The sequence below is a fragment of the Aplidium turbinatum genome, chromosome 15 (assembly GCF_918807975.1).
Source record: "Aplidium turbinatum chromosome 15, kaAplTurb1.1, whole genome shotgun sequence".
NCBI classification, from domain to species: Eukaryota; Metazoa; Chordata; class Ascidiacea; order Aplousobranchia; family Polyclinidae; genus Aplidium; species Aplidium turbinatum.
This window is the reverse complement of record NC_137486.1, coordinates 15,988,744-16,008,413: the sequence shown is the minus strand read 5'-3', so window position 1 is coordinate 16,008,413 and position 19,670 is coordinate 15,988,744. Positions and strand designations below refer to the sequence as shown.

General features: G+C 39.2%; 2 protein-coding genes across 2 annotated transcripts in view; both read right to left on the bottom strand.

The window, feature by feature from the left end:
• Positions 1 to 64: 64 nt before the first annotated feature.
• On the bottom strand, positions 65 to 10,027 carry LOC145784323 (uncharacterized). Its single transcript, XM_082596123.1, has 3 exons — positions 9,731 to 10,027; positions 5,037 to 5,280; positions 65 to 1,933 (listed from the first exon to the last, which is right to left on the bottom strand). Exons 1-3 carry the CDS (start codon positions 10,025 to 10,027, stop codon positions 1,338 to 1,340), a joined length of 1,137 nt encoding a protein of 378 aa, XP_082452249.1. The 3' UTR covers positions 65 to 1,337.
• Positions 10,028 to 10,451: 424 nt separating this feature from the next.
• The window catches only part of LOC145784316 (nidogen-1-like), a 32,371-nt gene continuing 23,152 nt past the window's right edge, over positions 10,452 to 19,670 (bottom strand). The window contains exons 18-26 of the mRNA XM_082596114.1: positions 19,331 to 19,443; positions 18,474 to 18,594; positions 17,441 to 17,497; positions 16,720 to 16,938; positions 16,324 to 16,477; positions 15,824 to 15,981; positions 15,300 to 15,444; positions 14,238 to 14,353; positions 10,452 to 12,650 (exon numbers count right to left, since the gene is read on the bottom strand). Of these exons, the coding sequence (XP_082452240.1) occupies positions 12,538 to 12,650; positions 14,238 to 14,353; positions 15,300 to 15,444; positions 15,824 to 15,981; positions 16,324 to 16,477; positions 16,720 to 16,938; positions 17,441 to 17,497; positions 18,474 to 18,594; positions 19,331 to 19,443 (1,196 nt within the window). The 3' untranslated portion in view covers positions 10,452 to 12,537. The remainder of the gene's footprint in view (positions 12,651 to 14,237; positions 14,354 to 15,299; positions 15,445 to 15,823; positions 15,982 to 16,323; positions 16,478 to 16,719; positions 16,939 to 17,440; positions 17,498 to 18,473; positions 18,595 to 19,330; positions 19,444 to 19,670) is intronic.

Genomic DNA, 19,670 nt, shown 5'->3' with positions numbered 1-19,670 from the left:
GAGATGTGGTGTGCTGAGCAGGGATCCCAGGCCAGCTTTTCTGATGTCAGATCTCAGCAGTTGTAATAAATTGGTACGGTGACGTCCGGTTCGGCCTTGGTACTTTTTGTTGCCAATTATTGCAAATTCAAGGGCTTTCTGGGGAGGTGAGTCCTGGTGAAGTCTCAGAATGTGTCCAAACATGTTCCATCTCATGGTGGAGATCTTGCAAGACAATGGTTCACTGTTGCATATTTTGTAGAGATTTTTGTTCGAGATAAGGGGTGGGAAAAGACGATAACCTTCTCGCGGTTTACCCTGTCAGTACTGATTTTTCAGGAAGCTAATCATCGTCTAGGCTTGCGGGCTGACAGCCGCATAAACACCGAGTGGGTGGTAAAAGGATAAACCCTCGGCCAACCTTCGGAAAGATGTCTAACTTTCAACAAGCACCTTCAAGGCCCAACAGCCAACACTATACAATGGGAAATCACCATCGGCACATGGAATGTACGAGGCCTTAATGCTGAAACCCGGCTGCCATGGCCGCCGAATCTACCGCGTCGGTACGCCATGTTTGGTCGCTGGCTTCCACAAGCCAACATTTTCCCACTCCGTTGGTATTGGAATTTTTTTTTTCTCCACTTGCATTCGCAACAATTTCATAAACAAGGCATAGTCTGTCACACAGCGACGAGAAATATTGCTGATAAAAATTTATCTAAACATGCAGTACCGTACCATACATGACAGTATTAGTACCTTCTTCTACAATCAATGCAATTTCGTCTGACTTTCTTCAGGAGCTATCGTCAGAATAAAATAAACCTAAATGGTGAAGTATTTAAAGTAGAAGAAAAACGAAATGTAAACTTGACTAATCAGAAGAATCCAAATTAACGAAGGGGCTGGCATAAACGAATTTCTTTTGGCAGCATAAGACTGGGTTGAGAGTTTTTATAAAAATTGCTTTCAGCGCTGCAAAGTTGAATGAAGAACGGCCTTTAGCAAGAATTTTTGAGTCCAAAGTTCACAGCGCAATTCACCTCTCTTTACCCCTCACCAATCTTTATAAAAACTCTCAATCCAGTCTTATGCCGCCAAAAGGAATTCGTTTAAGCCTGAAAGCTCCTTCGTTAATTTGAATTCTTCTGATTATTCAAATTTACATTGTATTATAAATACTTCACCACATTTAGGTTTATTGCATTCTGACGATAGCTCCTGAAGAAAGTGAGACGAAAACCTGCAGCTTCGAGCTATGAGCAACATCCTTCTGGCAATTTTCACAAATCAATGCAATGGTGGACCCTCAAGAAGGCTGTAAAACACTGGTTGGAAACAATCGACTTAAAGTCTTAAGAGAACTTAATTTCGTAAGTGTACACTTGTAAGCCATTTGAAATGCATAGCATTTCCGAAAACGATACGCTTTCTACATAACTGAGTGCGTTTAGTTCGTCGAGTCGGACCTCAGGAACTTCAGTCGTGATTTGCAACAAAGTGCCATCTTCACCGAGTACACGTCTAATCTCGTTCAGCATTGACTCCCGATGCTTTTGTCCGCATTCGTGTCGGGTAATAGCATCCATTGTACCTTTATCGATCACAAGATCCACTGAGTTTGTTTCAAAGGGCAAGTGTTGACGCACATCTCCCACCACAAACGTACAATTTCCATGTGACCGGGTGTACGCCAGGGTTTCTAAACAGTTGACTGACACGTCCATGCAATAGACATCCAAATAAGGCTGTTTCTCTGCAAGTTTAGGACCAAGAAGGGATAAACCACAGCCGACATCAACCACCGACTTGTAAGACTTGTTTTGTTGAAAAATCTCAGTCAAGTGATCGTGCAACCCATCATAATCCGTGAACCATTCCACAGGTTGGGTTTTGTTTTCATAATACGCTGACCAAGCATATGGTGTTCCCATGGTGGATGGAGATATGCCTGCAATTGTTTAATAAAGGTTACCAATCAAACAATTAAAAATATTCACTGTATACATCAGTATGGCAGCGTTAAAACGGAATGTTATCTGCGCCACGATTTAAGCTTTCATTTAAGGCCTCCATTGTGTTGATAATATTAATCAATCATATTCAGTCATTGAATATTCATATTTTAAGACAAAACTATCACTCACAGCAATTGCAATTTTAAGCAACTATGGGAGATGGATGGATAAAAACAACTTGGATTAATTTGCTAGCTATATCCAGCGGCATCTGCTCTGCGATATCCTCGGAATGAGAAGCAATTTTCTAATTTGAAAACTTTGTGTTTAGTGAAAAAAAGAGCTAATGTTAGTTGGCAAATATACTGTATATAAACGAGTTTGAAGAGTTCTCAACGGGCATAGATCGATACACCATGCATTGCAGTCCCAGCACATACAATAAGTTTCTACAATACCTTTGCACACTAGTGTGGGCGTTTCAAACACGGGTCGGTTGAATCAGAGACGCACGTGATGTACTTCCGTTCGTAATAGGTTGCGTCAAGTCCGGTGCGTGTAGTCTGGGTGTATGAGGATCAGCCCACCAGAATGGAAACGCCATTCTTTTGGAGATTGGACCACCACGTAAATTTTGGTGGCTTGTTTTTAAATGTTTCAAATCATGTTTCTTCACTCAACTTAGGGGGCGGTAGAATACCGGGACGACTCGCTTTATTGATTTTTCTTACGCTATGGACAGCTGGAGGGTCATTGCGAAATTTAAAATTTGGTAGAACTTCACAAAGTTTTCTTTGCTTTGGCGTAAATTCATTATTATCAAATGAATGGCTATATTTTGCGTGATGTTTAGGATGCTAAAACATCGGCAGAACCTTGCTACTGCAGTGTGAGGCTAACTACTGTTACCACTACAGTGTGAAATCTATTGCTGCATTATTATGACTAGTATAGCATTACATAAACACGATATCACATATTTTTATGCATTTATTTTTGCAATACACACGCAGGTCGCAGGCAGATCACATACGCTGCACCTGGGTATTCGACATATGGAGCTAGACCTTAAGCTGCAGTTGCACCAAATCTTGTCATAATACCATGACCCTCCAGTTGTCCATCTCCTTTTTGAGTGAGCAATCCCCTATTTTTACTATCCCTAACTCAACTATATTCGGAATGGCCGTTTCGGAGACAGCCTTTTTCGGAGAAAACCGATTCGGGAATGTCTTCAATCCAACGACGGTTTCTGTTTACTTAGAGAATTTGTAGTCATTTGAGTAAGCGGTTTTTGTGTTTATCTTCCCATACCCATGCAAACGAGAAAGTTATTGTTTCGGTGAGGTAGATGTAAATTAGCTGATATCTTGCGGGTATGGGCTATAGCGATATCCAGCATATTTAGCAACGTTAGTGGAGACATTTTTGCTGAGACTTCATTTGATTTATCACTATTGCTAATCACGAAACGCCGTTTGACAAATGCAGGGATTCTGGACAAATGTTTTATTATTTTCGCTGAGACTTTATTTGATTAACCTCTATTAGAAGTTAATTCCTTTCAATAAACAGATGCCGCTGTGAGATTTTAAAAATCTCCGAAAGAGACTTTTTCCGAATCGGGGTCTCCGAATAGTAGCAGACCGAACTATTTTGTAGCTTCAAATGGCTGGCTTGAAGTGAGCCACGCAATTAATAATAATGCGTGTTTTTATACAGCGCTGTATCCATCGCAGGTATGCGTTGCTCCTCAGCGCTTTATAAATAGACAGTGTCAATGCAGCCATAGAAAGGGGCAACTACGTACATTATTACTCCAATCAATTCCATTGCTGATTGCCAAGCAAGATCAAGATTCAGTACCACTTTTAAAAAGCCTTTGATATGATCCGACAGGGTATCGAACCCATTCCTACCGATTCAGAAACGACACACTGACCACTAAGCCATTACTGAACATTTAAACGGTGACGTCAGCCTTCCATCTCAACAACAGGGAGGCTCAACGTGACCTAAAAGCGACCATCAACGGTAAGATCTTGTCCAGAGCCAACATACCGTCCTTGGGGTTACGCTTAACAGGTCACTCACATACCACCACCATTGCAGTCACTGCGCAAAAAACTGACATCTCGCGTCGCCTTGCTAAAACGCTTGGCAGGCACAACGTGGGGTGCAGGCGCTGACACCTTGCGTACTGCAACCCTGGCTCTGGTGCACTCTACTTCTGAATACTGCGGTCTGCCTGGTGCCGTAGTGCCCATAACTTCCTCATCGACCAACCAATCAACGATGCATTGCGAATTGTGACTGGATGTCTCGCCCAACTCCAACAGAGTACCTACCAATCCTTGCAGGCATCCAACCTGCTGAGCTTCGGTTGGATGCCTCAGGAGTTGTAAGGGAGCCGTTATACATCTGGCTCGCCGGGCAGAAGATCCCAACCACCTGCTCCACTTAAAACTCAACGTCCCACTTGAGGAACCCTCGCTAAAGCCAAGACACCCCTTTGTACCAGCTGCCGCTGAATTATTACAATCATTCAGCGATCATACCATCAGCGCAGCAGATTATATGGAAGACACTTGGAATGCAGCATGATATGCCGCTGACACCAAACTCCGTGATTTTATACCTCACCCGGTGGCACACCCCCTTGGTGAGGACCTGCCCTGGCCGACTTGGGTTAAGCTTAACATAATTCCAACAGGTGTCGACCGCTTCCATTCCAACATGTACAAGTGGGGTTTGGCTCTCTCATCGGTCTGCGAATGCGGCGCAGAGGAACAAACTGCTGACCATGTCATTCTTGAATGTCCCATTTACAAGGCACCAAATGAAATGCATGGTATGGTAGCACTGGACGAAGCTACACTTACCTGGCTTTCCATCACCTGCCCTAAAATTTGAACAATACATACTGTCTCATACGAAAGAAGAAATGAACTTTTTCTATGACTGTGCCTCTACAACAAAATTCTTAAATACGGTACTGGAACAAAAATAAGTTCACTGTGGCAGTGTTACTATATTTTGGGTTCCAAGAGAATTTAACTACTGACTGATACATATGAACCATCTGTTCCAATTTACCTATAGTAATATGTCTTTTGGGATCAGCATTTGTAATATGAATTCCTGCCGTGGCATCGTACACGGCGTCATTACGCCTGAAGAAAGGTTCTTCATTTTCATACCACTGTGACATATCAAACTCTGGAAAAAATTGTGATGTTTCTTTCAATAAAGATTTCTTTGAATCCGACCCATGAACAGTGTTCCGTGTATCGGTCAATCCAAATTGTCCACGGATTGTATTCGAGTGAGTAAAACGGGTCTGGATAAAACACAGTTTTTTCATTTCAGTCATTAAACAAACAAAATCTCTTCAACCATGCACAGGAGAAGCCAATAACAACATAACCACGAATTATATAATACACTTATTTTTTAACAAACACAAATTCTATTAGAAGTTAATTCTAATTAACTTCTGATTCTGATTAATTCTAACTAACTTCTGATCATTCTAATTAACTTCTGATATGTTTTCCATGTTGTCATACGTTTCAGTCATTAGTCCAGATTCATTTCTTTATTAGTACAGGTGCTTCCTCGATTATCCGGTCTTGTTGGGACAATGGTTTCAGAAGTTTGACCGGATAAGCAAAGAAACCGGATAATTGAATTGTTATATTTAAGTCAAGAAAACAAAAAAGTATATAATGGTTTGCTACAATACAGTACAAAAATTGATAAAGTTCAATATTGTAGCAAAAACTTGCTCGCTTGAATATCGGTTCTAACAGTAGATATACTGGAAAATTAATTGATTTTAGATTGTTTGCGAGAAGACTCGGGTATTTCGGCAACTACCTCGTTATGTCGCAACAATGATGAGGATGTATTTGCAACTGTTGTCTCCTGTTGAAAACGGAGCCATGTTGGACAGTGGTCAAATATTTGCATTGCCTCTGCATAAGAACCAGGACATTGTGCTTTTTGCATTGAATGTTCTGTATTCTTTTTATCATTACATGTATAGACCTTTTTTTTTTGTTAAAACAAAATCAACTATTCTGTATTCATTTGTATGTTCATAAAGCTTGAAACTATCCATCAATATAAGAGGTTGGCTGTTCGTGTCAGCTACATAGTCGAGTGATGAGAGCCGTGGTGCGGCACTCATCTTGTCTTCAACAGATGCAACACTTTTTTTGTGGTAATAAAGCCATCTCAAAACTTTAACGATGATTAGGCCCTCCGGTCCAGCACAGCATACAGCAGTTGCAACTCAATAGCTGACTTCACCGCAGGGAAGCAGCCCTGATTGTTTTAATGGTGATACAATGCTACATTACCGGTACGGCGGTACTGAAAGTGATGCACCCATGATTGAATTTATTGTAAAGTAAATTTGTGGGAAACAATTTGTGCAACGACTAAAAAACTATAAAATTTTGAAATATTGTAAGAAAATAAAGCGACCGGATAAGCGAATGCCGGTTAATCGAGAAAGCACTGTAATAATAATTAATCAGCATCAAATTCTGCCAAAAAAATTTCGACCACTACAAGTGCCAAGGGTCTATGACAATTCGGCGCCACTGATTCAAAGGCAACTGTTTTGGTGCAGACGTTTTCAAATTACCCATTTTGAAATCAGTGTTATACCCATTTCAGTGCTGCTTTTGTTTATTTTTAAGTAATTTATGTTATGTATCAGCCACAACTTTTAAATGGACTATTTATTGAAATTATTTTTGTTATTTGCTTTCATGACATGTTATTTCTAAGTTAAAATTTGTGTGACCCTTATCCATCCATTTATAGCACTAAAGATTGTACTGTAGTTTTCGAAACATTTGTTGAAATGAATCAGTTTTCACATCTTGGACTGTACTTTTTTATTCAGTTTGACCCATAAAAGGTCAAGTGCATATTTTTAACCACAACAACCTTGTGATATATTGCAATTATATAGACTTGTGCAAACAACATATATATATATATATAATTTTCATAACTTGACGCTTGACCATGACCAAAGACAAATTTTCTTATTCACATAAAGGTAAGCAGTAACAGTTAGCCCTCCTGATTCCAGTGGCATAGCGTGACCATTTTTTGCTGATCACTTTTTCAGTAAACTTTGAAGTATATACATTATACAGCCCAAACTCCTTGTCTTTAAATAAATAAACAGTTAAGCTGACTCGGTTAAACTACACCCAAGGCCTTTTAAATACACACAGACCAAAGTTTGTTGAAAAAGGCGAACACCCAAAAAACGATCACGCTGCGCCATTGACTGATCCTAATTTTGTGTAAAGCATTTGACCATTTTTATTGATTAAAGTGTATACAGTACATGCTGCCTAAATGTTTCTTAAAGTGTTTTTAGTGTTCAACTGTTTTAGTATGCAGAATGCAGTGCTGTTACTTTATCTTGCAGTCTAAATGTTAGCATATTGATAAATGATAAAGCAATATCCGCCAATACAAAGAATAGAATCTATATCATATAGAGAGAATTCCATTCAAGGTTTCAACTGATAAATTGTGTTTACACATGGCTTGATAAAATGCTACCATGATTTTTTTCTAGCATTAGCCTAATGCTTCTCATGATAAAAAAAACTCTTGAACACTAAAACAATTATAAAAACACTTGAAAAAACATTTTAGTTAAATAAAGGACCCAAAACCCGAATAACATGTTTATCTGTTAATCATGTTCATTATCTGTTAATCATGTTTATCTGTTAATCAACTTCAGATCTGAAGCCTTGTACACAGTGTCTACTGTCTAGACCAGGGGTCACCAAACTATGGCATGTGGGCCGGAACCGGCCTGCAAACTGATTTTATCCGGCCCGCCACGTGCTGCGGAAATAACAGCTGCACTACAACTATGGCAAAGTGGAAAAACTTGGGCAAAGTGGAAAACATTAAATCGACTCCGAACCGGTGTTGGACGTACTAAGTCTGCAATAGTGGAGTGGGGCTACGACACGGGCCATGTTGCATGTATCTGTGGCACCGAGCCCCAAACAGCGGACCACCTTCTTGTTTGCCCTCGGCTTGCCACCCGGTGCAGTAGGTGGGACCTGTCAGTTTGTTTGTTTGTTTATCTTTATCCTGCATTGCGGGAAAGCGGACTTGAGCACTATGCATCGGTGTACGCCTTCCAACTTACACCTGACCCACGCTGCAGCCGACGGCAATGTCTGTTTCCGGTTGTCTACTCTACTTATGACTTAAATTTGGTACTACCCATTACTCGAAATTGATCACTGGGTAGAGGCAATTATCGTAACATTTCTTGCCCAGAGAAACAACAGCAAGTGCGGGTGGCTGGAGTCGAACATGCAGGCTCAGTGTATAACTCCGTTGCGGAAGAATGTGTCAATCTGTGGTGTATCAACAAACTTTAGAAGACTCGATAGAAGACTACAACTATTAAGGAAAAAAGTTACCAAACTTTTTGTAAAGCACTGACATTGCTGTTGAGCTACACGCAACCTGCTAATGATTTTTCCATATTGTTTCTTCTTTGACATCACAAACTTTGTTGTTCAAAACACCAATGTTTCATCAGTGCGATATCTGTATTTAGGCAAATCATACCAGCCAGACTAGACATCATAAGCAGAAGGATTTGGACAATTCAAGTCAATGGAAATTCTAAATAGTTGTATATCTTTTCGCAATTTGCACCCGGCCTGCAGCTGTTAATCTCGCAGCAATCGGGCCCTCAGAGAAAAAAGTTTGGTGACCCCTGGTCTAGGCCATCCATTTTTGTAGGTCATTTATTAAATAAATTTTGACTTTTAGCATGGGCTCTATCCAAGGGGGGATGATCACTCCCCCACTCATTGGTGGGGGGTGGGCAATGCAAAATCACCCCCCCCCCCACTCATTTGGCTTTGAAAAGGTTTTGTGATATTTTACTGTATTAAAGGAATTTTGAAAAAAAAATATTTCAGCTGTTATTACTTCTTTAATTTGGTAACCCTGAACTACGAGACAGGCGTTTACACTGTGGAGTTTTAACTTAGGTAAATGCTTACCCAAAGTCCGTCCGATGCCATGTCCTATCGAAACATACTTTGTGAAACCATTTGGACCCCCTGTGTACGTTGATGATCAATGAAGCTGATGCTGCAATGGGGGATCTGGGGGGCGTAGCCCCCCAGAAGTTGAAAGGACTATGATGATTTTAACCCACTGTCCAAAAATCACCCCCCGAATTCTAAAAGTGGATAGAGCCCCTGACTTTTAGACATTTTCAACTACATTTAAAGTTCAATGACAACAAGAATTGTTGTTCTGCATGTACATCACAAATGTCAGTATGAGCTGTTGTTTAATTGAAATTGGTCACACTCGAATCAGAAAAGTGACACTCCAGGAAGAAATAGGCCACCCTATCATTTGCAACTTCGTATGCTCAGGCCAAACTCAAATATATATAATATACATTCTTTTAACCGTTTCACTAAGTTGTATTTATAGTCATATAGGCCTAATCAGAACAAATTCTTTGATTTGATATTAAGAAATGACTCGCCTTTATAGTCTGACACCTTCAAAAAATTGGGTCTTTCATACTTCACACCAAGATCATTAGAAAAGAAAAACTAGCCTATGCATTGGATTTTATAAATGTTCAAGCTACACAAAAAGAAAATCATGTAAACTTGTTAGACTAGAGCAGGTTAATATTATTACTGACATGAAGAGCTGGAAAAAGTTTCATAATAAATAAATTAAACTTAGCTAACCTCATATACTTTGGTAGGTCCCATCAATTTTCTCCACTCAGCAATGGCATTGACTCTGGCTAAAATCAAAGCAATGATGGGCCCACTTGACATAAATTCAACCAAACGTTTATGAAAAAAACGTCCAGCATGTTCTTGATAAAACTTTTCTGCGTTTCTTCTATTCCATCTCACGGTTTTACGCCGAATGATGAAAAACTTGTTTCTTAAAATAATTTTTTCAATTCTCTGCACGACACGAGGGTTTGCTGCGATGTCAGGTTTTACCAACGCCAGTGTCATTTGCAAACAACCCATTTTCCAACTTCCCTGAGTATTTGCTATTGAAAAATTCTTGCTGGAATTACAACTTTGTTTTCAATCTCAATAGAGAAATGATAATTATTTGGCCTATGATTTGTTCTTCCCGCGCCAGTGCCACAGCTGTGTGTGAGTGGGTAAACCATTATACATGACCATAGAATTAACAAAAAAGAAAGAGAATGTATAAGTTGCAACGAAAAAAAGATAAACTATTATACAATTAACAAGGAAGAAAGAGATGCATGAGCTTTGAGAAAACAAGTGTAGGTTTGGAAAACTAGAATTTAAAATTTCTTTCTTATTCAAGGCATACTGAATGAAATTTTCAAACGGGAATTAAGCATTAAAATGCGTAAACTGAACATTCAAGAATACATTTAAAAAAAAATGTTTTCCATGACACTGGCAAGGCCCAAAGTCCATTGTTTCATTTATTTTTTTCAAAATGACCAAAAAGTAGAAACACTGCTCGAGAATAGGCTACGTCAAAAAAAATAAATAAAAAACGTCACTACATCGACAGCAATAACAAAAGCCACGTTACCACAACTGATGTTTTAACATCAGATCTAATGTTTTGAGAAAACTGTCTGATGTACATGCATGCATAGCCTACAGTTAAATCGCCCGCAGTAACAACTATTGCTCGATCAGCTGATTGCTAGTCTATAGTGACGTTGACTGTACAGTCGCACGCTTCGCTGCTCACGCCCATTCCCGTTTATAGGACAATGTCCGTATCTTTCATATAGCGAAAGCTATATGGGATTTTGAAAAATTGCTCTGCTTTGCCCCACTTCCTCCTATGGTAGTCTCATACCTGGCTTGGCTAATAGTACGGTACCGTATCCTATCTGTAGCCAGGGATATCTATAACTACGGGATTGGAAACTCTATGGAACTGAAAACCATTTTATACACCAGTAGGGTCACTTTTCTTTGTGCGCTGCTGTGATAAATAATCACATAAATTGATCTCAAAGGTCAGCAAGTAGTAGGCTAAACGAACAACCAAAAGTGTAACAATCAATTCACCTGCTGTAAATTGTAAAATCTACTCTTGCCTGGTTTGTTTATATTCCATTAGTGGTCATGTTGTATTTTGCTTGCTGCTTAAAAAATTTCCAGACTGACTATTGGTTATAGTTCTGATGACATCTTAAACGAATTGGTTTCGTACTGGATTGGTCTGTGAACAAGTTGATGATACAACAACATATTTCACTGATTGCTGAACACTCCTCATTTACGTACTTCTGATCCGAATTGCAGTACGCAAAATGCTAAAGAACAACAGTAGGCGGTTTTGGACTTGTTGCATTTATTCATTTTTTGGATTCATTGTTTTTTTTCTAGCAGCGCAAATGTACTTTTATATTCAATTAAGTTTTAATATGAGTATATATTTTGTATTAATATTGTAAAATCGAATTTTGTATACCTTTTAGTCGGCATTTTATTTTGTTAATCTTTCTGTAGTCGTAGTAATGTGATGACCCTACTGATGTATAGCACTGAATAGAGTTTCCAATCCCGTAGTTATAGATATCCCTGTCTGTAGCATATTCATATTGCGTGGTATTGACGGGTTTATTGATAAGATACATGTGAAAAGGAATTTTAAGTTACAAAAATGGGAAGTGTCTAACACATACCCATGGTCAAACAAACCTTTGCAAATGATAGTTACAGCCTAAATAAGCAAACAAATTCCTAAACTGATTCATGCTGTATCCTATCAGTAGGCTACCGGTAAGTAAAATTAAATTTATCTTGCATGCAAGTTGTTTCTTGTCGGAATAATTGTTGTTATGACGAGAATATCACAACAAACTGTGACGTTCAGAGAAAAAAATGATGTCTTTTACAAACTAATATCTAAATAGGCGTTACAAATATTTTGGTATAAATTAATTTCCATCTAACTAAAGTTAAATTTTTACATCGTTTGAGCATTGTTTCAGTTTTTGCTACAGTTTACCAGCAACTTTTGCTGGCTGTTATTACAAGCCATCACGATAATGAAATGATGATAATTGTCAGCACGTAGAATGTTTAGGCACCAAACGAATAATTCAAACAAAGTCCACAAGGTAAAATTTCTATTTTTGCTAGCAAAGTAACATATAAAGGAGACATGTTTAAACATAATATGCTAATAACATTCTGAGAAAATTATTTCCCGCGGGCCGTAGTTTGCCCACCCCTGACCTAGCCTAACCACACAAACTAAAATTACTGATGTAACTGGGATGATCTGCGAGCTAGTTTATAGATTGTTCCAAATTAAAAGACAGTGGGAGAGTTAGCAAACGAAAATAAAAATTAACTTATTACAACACTGTCGAGCCAATATTTTGACTTTTGTACACATTCGGTCACACATTTCTACCAAGTTTGATTGAGATAACAAGTTATGTCGTGGACTATATATACAAAGACATCTTTCAATAGTTTGTAACAACACCCTCGCAAAGATTGTTTGCTGTTGCTGTGTTATTATTCTACGGCTCTGTGCATGAGGAGTCCCCATCTGGACACTTGCAAGTCCGTCCATTGGGAATCGGAAGACACAGATGTGAGCATCCTCCATTGTTCCGACTGCATCTGTTGTAGCCTAAACAAACATTATTGCAGTCATTAAGTTAAGTTTAATTTATTTGACTTTGAGTGATATAGCCAGCCCTATGAAATCGCCCAAAAGAAGCCAGGTGACTTTCGGTTTCGAACATCAATAACGAAAACAATGCATTTGTTTTCAGGTCAATGTTTTTAGCCCTTTTTCGCCACGACCCAGAATTAACATTTTTTGCTGAAATCACTTTCGCACGAGATCAACAATTTTCCTTTTTCAGTTCCCATGCAATTTCTTTGCAATTAAAGGTTTCGCTATCCAAAAATATCTGAAAATGTCACTTAAAAATGCTAATTAGCTTTGGTAATTAGTTAGCTTTGGTAATGTGCTAATTAGTTAAGCGCGTTTTTGTTACTCCGTGTGAACGTAGGCTACATCATGGTGGCCTACAATCCTACATCTTGTTGCCTTTCCTTTACCACAACAGTGACAATCTAAATTGCTTGCGCTCAGAATTCAACCCAGAAATGTCGGCTACAACTGGCACAATTGTGGTTGTTTTATAAGGAAGTTGTAGCTTATTTCTTATATTTAGCCAATGGAGCATCCTTAATAATTAACCATCCATGAAATTGATCAAGCATTGCTTGGTTTTTGTTTTCCTGAAAGATCTACATGTTTCTACTCATTGGCGAAACCTTCATTTTCCCGTTCATTAACGTGCTGGTATATCGACTATTGTAGTTAGTAGCCTAGTAGGCTATCTTTTTTGTCCCGGACGGATTAATGATAAAAAATAAAATGATATGATTATGATTATCGCTAACTAACGCGAGAGCAAAAAATGAATCTGAGCTGAAATATGTGAACTATTGCCAGGGATATCTAGAGAAGGGGATATGAAGGCTCGCAGCGATTGCCTTATTCTCATGACACTACCATGGCGGTAGTTTGTAGTGCTTTAAACATGTGGTTCTTTTTAAAATCGTAGAAAGTTTTGTAGTGCAACTGGTACAATGAGCTACAGAAGACAGTTAGCAAATGTTACGTAGAGCATATTCAAAGAATACCTGTCTACAAAGACAGTTGAAAAGTTACCAGTAAGCTGTTTTTTTTAACAAAGCCTTTGCAGTAGGCCAGATGTAAAGCAAGTATATGGGTAGTTGAATTAACAAGCAACCATGAGCATGCTGTGAATACCCAGGCCTGATGCTAATAGCGCAATGTAAGTTATTATAACAAGATTTATTAAACTACTATCGGTGCCAATTGCCATTTTACGATAAACACAAATTATTTATGATAAACAAAAGCCCTTCTATTGTCAGACGTAATAAAAGCCTTCGTATCCCCTTCTTTAGATATCCCTGACTATTGCATCAATTGCATGCGTCTGCATGAGCTACCCTTGCGAGTTACTTGAGTTACAATTTTTGTGATTTCGTAAACTTAGGTAAACTTGGTATAAAAAAGCAAACTCTCTCCCGAAACTATATTAGATGTAAGAGTCCATCAAAAAGATCCAAAATGTTGATATCGACATATTGCGGTTTTATTAAAATAGAAACAAAATATAGAAAAGTGTCTATTTTATAAAAACGGAAATCGTTCACATAATTCATAGCTCACCGTAAGCGCACTGAGAGTAGGCAATCGCGACTCCGTACATATGGCCGTGAGTGCCAAGTGGCCCAGGAAGACTTCTATCCGTGTTTGTTGTGGTGTCCACAGCATAGAAACGATCACTAGAAAAAAAAACACTCCAACTAGTTCGGCGGTAAGGTAATATTTAGGCTCGGAATGGCCCGTTTCGGTGAGTCCGATCTCTTAACGGGGGATTTTTTCAATTTTTTTTTTAAATTATCGGGTACCGTAGCCTAATTATTATTGCCGTTTTAGGGTTAGGGGTTTGGGGTAGTGGTTAGAGGTTAGGATCTCACCGAATCGGACTCACCGAACAGTAGCAGACCCATTTAGGCTATAAGAACGCTTATAAACTCAAACATTCTCTAATAAAATACACGTAACACGTACGGTACTGCTGTTAACTAAAAAGAAAACTTATCCAAGGCATCTTTAAACCAAAACAAACTTGTGATGCATTGCCAATATATAAACTCGGGCAAGTATAGGCTACGTACAGTATTTTCGCAAATTGACTAAAAACATATTTCATTATTCACAGAAAACAGTCCGGATTAAGCGCTTTCGATTCTCAGAACTAGACACAGTATTTCCATCATGTTGTCTTGTCATACAGTTTTAATATTCTGCATCGATGCCAAAGGATATTCGACTTTTTGTAGGCGGAAAATGTAAGGCTTGACATCCACCAAGTAGAAGAGGTCGTATGGTGGAGGAGACTCCGTTGGTACGGCCACGTGCAACGAATGGAAGAGGACTCCGGGCCTCCGAAAGGGGAACCTTGTGGCGGTCAACGTTCAAAATAGGTGTACGAGGAAAGCCCCCATCAATTAGCCGGATCGAAAGTTACTGACATCCAATCCTCGCAATACGAGGAACAAAGGACGTAAAACCATGCACTATCTAACGAAGTAACTAACTAATTGTTGGATTTTCTTTCCAATCAATACACGTAAGTGCAACGTAAGATTAGCACAAGGATAACGTAAAGTGACCACAATACAATTCTAATATTGTAAGGTTACCACAGCAATGTCTGAAAGTTACCCCCTCCTGTCAGTATAATAAACTTTTCCACCATCAACTGCAAGTCCGAACGGTTTCTTGACACCGGGTGATGACGAAGATCTCAGGTCATGCACCACACGTCGGTCATTTCCTTCCAAGTTCGTGCACTCTACTTTTTTCGTTCCTTGAGAATTAACGTTAAGTTACTTTACTGTTAATTTGTTTGTGAGTAACTTGGTAAACAGCTAGTTTTTCTATCAAAACTATCAGTTATAGTCTACCCAAAGTAACAAAATCCACCCTTTTCACATTGATTCGATGCTTGTTAATAAAATTTAATGGGTGGGACTTGTAAATAAAGAATTCTCCATGGTTCAACAAAGCAAACTTTCTACCAAAGCTTTAACTTGTAAATAATGTTGCAAATCAACGATATTTTGTGTTTAAAATCTATCTACCGTACTGTGGCTCATATCATCAATTTCTTATGAGATTGATTACTTTCAAAAGTTCGTTGTCGCTCGATGAACAAGCGATAATTGAACAAAGCAAGTTAATTTTACCGGCATCCACGAAGCAGAGTCGACGATTAAATGGATCAATTGCGATGTCATTGGGCAAGTTAAGGTCAGTACGTAGAAAGACGGTAGGATTGCTCCCGTCTAAATTGGCAGTCATAATTTTTGGGTCTCTTCGGTTCCAATCTGTCCAGTACATTTGCCTAAAATTTATAAATTGCCGATTATTTTTGCTTTGTTGTCGTCTTTGTAAGATCATTTGAAACCTTTTTGTGACCCCATGTTGGCGGTGAGTATTCGCCTCTAAATCGGTAGGCCTGGGTTCGATACCCTGTCGGGTCATACTAAAGACTTTTTTAAACGTGGCAATGAATCCTATGCATGCTTGGCATTCAGTAATGGAATGGGTTCAGGGGAACAATATACCCGGCTGCGCCTTGCTTTGTTGAGTATTGTGAATATTTGCATTGGATGCAGCAACAAATTACTTAGTCTCTTCATGAAGAATACTACGATAAAATTACACTTTTTGAATAATACTTTACCCTCCAAACGGATCAACAGCTATTCCACGTGGGTTTCTTAGACCACTTGATACTAAGATAGCTCTATTGGAGCCGTCTTTTTTGGCCACCTCAATGGTGTCTGTTCCAGAATCCGTCCAGTATATGTTACCAGATATAAAGTCCACAGCCACGCCTTAATCAAAAAAGTGGTGCGTTAAAATAATTTCATGTGATTTACTTACTGCATATTACGTGTCAAGTAAGTATTTAGCAAACTGTAATGTTTTTTGATTCGGTTAAAGCGAAAATTGCAAAATGTGTTTTTTAAAACGCAGTTTAAATTGTTTGCATATTGTTGAAATGTAAAAAACCAGATGACTTTAACCAGACTTGTTACATACACTTTTTAATTTGAATAATAGGAGTTCTACCGACCTTCTGGGCTTCTCATGTTTGTGTCGATGACCCTAGTGATGGCGTCAGGATTAGACAAGGGCGTCATGAAGATTGCTTTAGAAGAAACGTCAGTCCAGTAAACATTCTGAGATGAGCAATCAAAGGCGACACCTACTGCTGTATGACCAACACGTGAGTACAGCCGCTGGGCGACGCTGTCAGCGGTTACAGGCAAGTCAACCGTGTTGATTCCCATTGCTGAAGATGCAAATTACATTGTTTTATAACCTTAAGTTTATCCATTGTAGCCTACGCTAAACGCAACAATCGCATTTAGACTACCAACTCGTTGACAAAATACATGAATCCATCCTGATAGCTCACAGTAAATAAATACCCGCTCTGCAAACGAAGAAACGGCAGCAAAATCAAGCTAATCGCTCTTAAACTTTAATGGAACAACTTACTCTCCAGTCAGCAACATGTAGTGGCTGAAATAATTTACAGGCCTGTGCGTCGGTGGTTCAAAACTGTTACTAGTATGCCAAACTGCCAAGATTAAGCTTCGAAAGAGGTCTTTGCAGTCCAAGAAGAAAGGTTGTAACAGTTAATCAATAATTATGCTGTGCAAAAAACAGCCTACAATAAAACCGCCCAGTGGTCTGTGTTGCTAACGGCTAAAGGCAACATGCAAACTGCACAATTACACTCTGCATGAAGCTAACCAGAAAAATCTGAAAAAGATGCATAGCCTACTAACATTGAGCAAAGACGAGTTGAGCTTTAGTTCTTGTATTTTGATTTCGAGATGGGTCAACTGCAAATAGAAAAAAAAATATTAGAAACTTCTGTACGTTAGTGACTAAAAGAAACAGCAAATAATGTGCAACAAATGCAGTTAATGCCGATTTAATAGCGTGAGGTATTATCACAACAGTTCATCGAACTGTCATGAGACGTGGTCTGAACGATTCGACAATAAAACAAAATGTTGCTCCATGTTGTTGTGCTTCTATGGTCAAATCAACGGATTATGTGATGCTCAATTCTGTGAAATTCTTAATTGGGTGATTAATACATAGCGCTGTAGGTAGGCTATCTGTTTTGATATTTTAAAACCTGCCATTTGGACATCTTAACAGTATATGTCACTACTGACGATGCGGTGATAACCACCTAAATTGTAGTAGGCTATAGCGGTGATAACCACCGTAAGCAGGCTACAACCAGTGGCGGATCTAGGGAAGGGCAATCACCCCCTAAAACAAAGAAAAGTAACTTTGTTCACGGTGTAGACGTATTTGCGAGTTCGGATTAATGTGGACTTACACATTATCGTGTTTTGTTGAAATCACCTCCCCCCTAAGGCTACTTGCTGGATATGCCCCTGACTATCATCATCAGTCGTTATCTCCGCCTGCGGCAGATTGCGCATCAACATGGCTTATTTGCTTACAAGAGTGGCGATTTTGAGCCAGCTCGCCCAGTGTCGTCAAGTGGAGTCCGGTCCATGATTGAATGTTGTCTTGCCATCGTTTTGGTTGTCTGCCACGTTTCCTTTTTCCTTCTACTTTGCCTTCTGTGCAAACTTTGCGGATTCCGAATTGTGATCTTTTAGTGTGGCCGAACAGTTTTAAAACTTTTGATTTTATTATTGCTGCAATTGGATGTAGTTTTGTCATAGTTAAAAGATCTTCTATTATTGCCCCTGACTATAGCGATCTTTAAACATATAGTAAGTTAACCTGATAATAAAAACAGGTCATGGCATTGTCATTGTCACTCTGTCTTACGTCGTGAACATTCGAGTAATTGTTCAGTCGCAGTTTCCGGAGTGTTGGTTGAGATTCGGCTGCCCTGAACTTCCTCTCCGTTCCGATCAACGCAGTAGCATGTTTTGGAAGCTGCATCGCACTGTGATTTAAAGGCTTTTATCAATACGTTTTGAAGATTTTATTGATCCGCCCGTTAGCTCAATGGTTGAGCGCGCGACGGCACCTCAACATCAAGTGGCACTGGTTCGACTCTCGGGGTGTGCGCTTGAGCAACGCATTTCAGAACTGCTCTCCATTCAGTGACACCTGGTGGATGGAATAATTCTCAGCAACACCAACGACAAGAGGTAACTTCACTCTGTCAATCTTGGTGACCGGCGATGCGTCAGTGATTCAAAGCCTCTACGAGTAATAATAATTGTTTTTATGTAGCGCTGTGTGTAAATAGTAGGCTACAAAGCAGACAATGTCAATGCAGCCGTATAGACGCGCAACTGAGTATATTCGGGTAATAAGAAAAATCTATTCCATTGCTAAGTGCCGAACAGGAACAAGATTCAGTACCACTTTATGTTGGCGAAACTACCAGGCAAGTGCTCTTGACTGTGTCGAAACAGGCAACACAAGGTCTGAGAGTGACTTGAATGCAAAGATCAGACCACAAAAAGTGAATCGCACATTGCCTAAAAATAGGAATATCGTAACTTTCAATAGCCTACACGTCTTCCACGAAAACAAGGAAAAACTAAAGTTTTTCCCATCGTATTTTTAGCAAAATCTTGTGCTGATTTGTTTGTTTGTACTCCATCTAACCATATTTTTTTGCAAAACCACATTTTGCAGAAACGAGTTTATTTACATTAGCCTACACATACCTGCACTGTATTGTAGCTTCCGTCACCCGTGCACCGTGGAACGAAATTGTTGGCGTTAATCAACCTGTTGTCAGCTTCAGCGTAATATGCTTGCAACTGACACTGCGTCAAGCCTGAAACAAAAATAAACCATGCATCAGCAAATCAGAAATAAATTTCTCGCAAGTAAAAAACCCAGGAAGTTTGTAATGGCCGCCGCTTTTTCCAGTGCTACAGGGCAACTACGACATTCTTTGACTTCTTGGCTTGCCTGTTTTATCAAACTGTCTGGAACGCCGTTTGGGCGGGAAAATTTTTCTAAAGCTTTCATGGGGTAGTAATGACTTCAAAAAAAAAATGA

Coding starts and splice junctions, on each gene's coding strand:
- LOC145784323 (XM_082596123.1), bottom strand. CDS start 10,027: ATGGGTTGTTTGCAAATGACACTGGCGTTGGTAAAACCTGACATCGCA. Junction 5,281..9,730: donor GACCTACCAAAGTATATGAG/GTTAGCTAAGTT, acceptor TGTTTTATCCAG/ACCCGTTTTACTCACTCGAA. Junction 1,934..5,036: donor CAAAAGACATATTACTATAG/GTAAATTGGAAC, acceptor AAACAATTGCAG/GCATATCTCCATCCACCATG.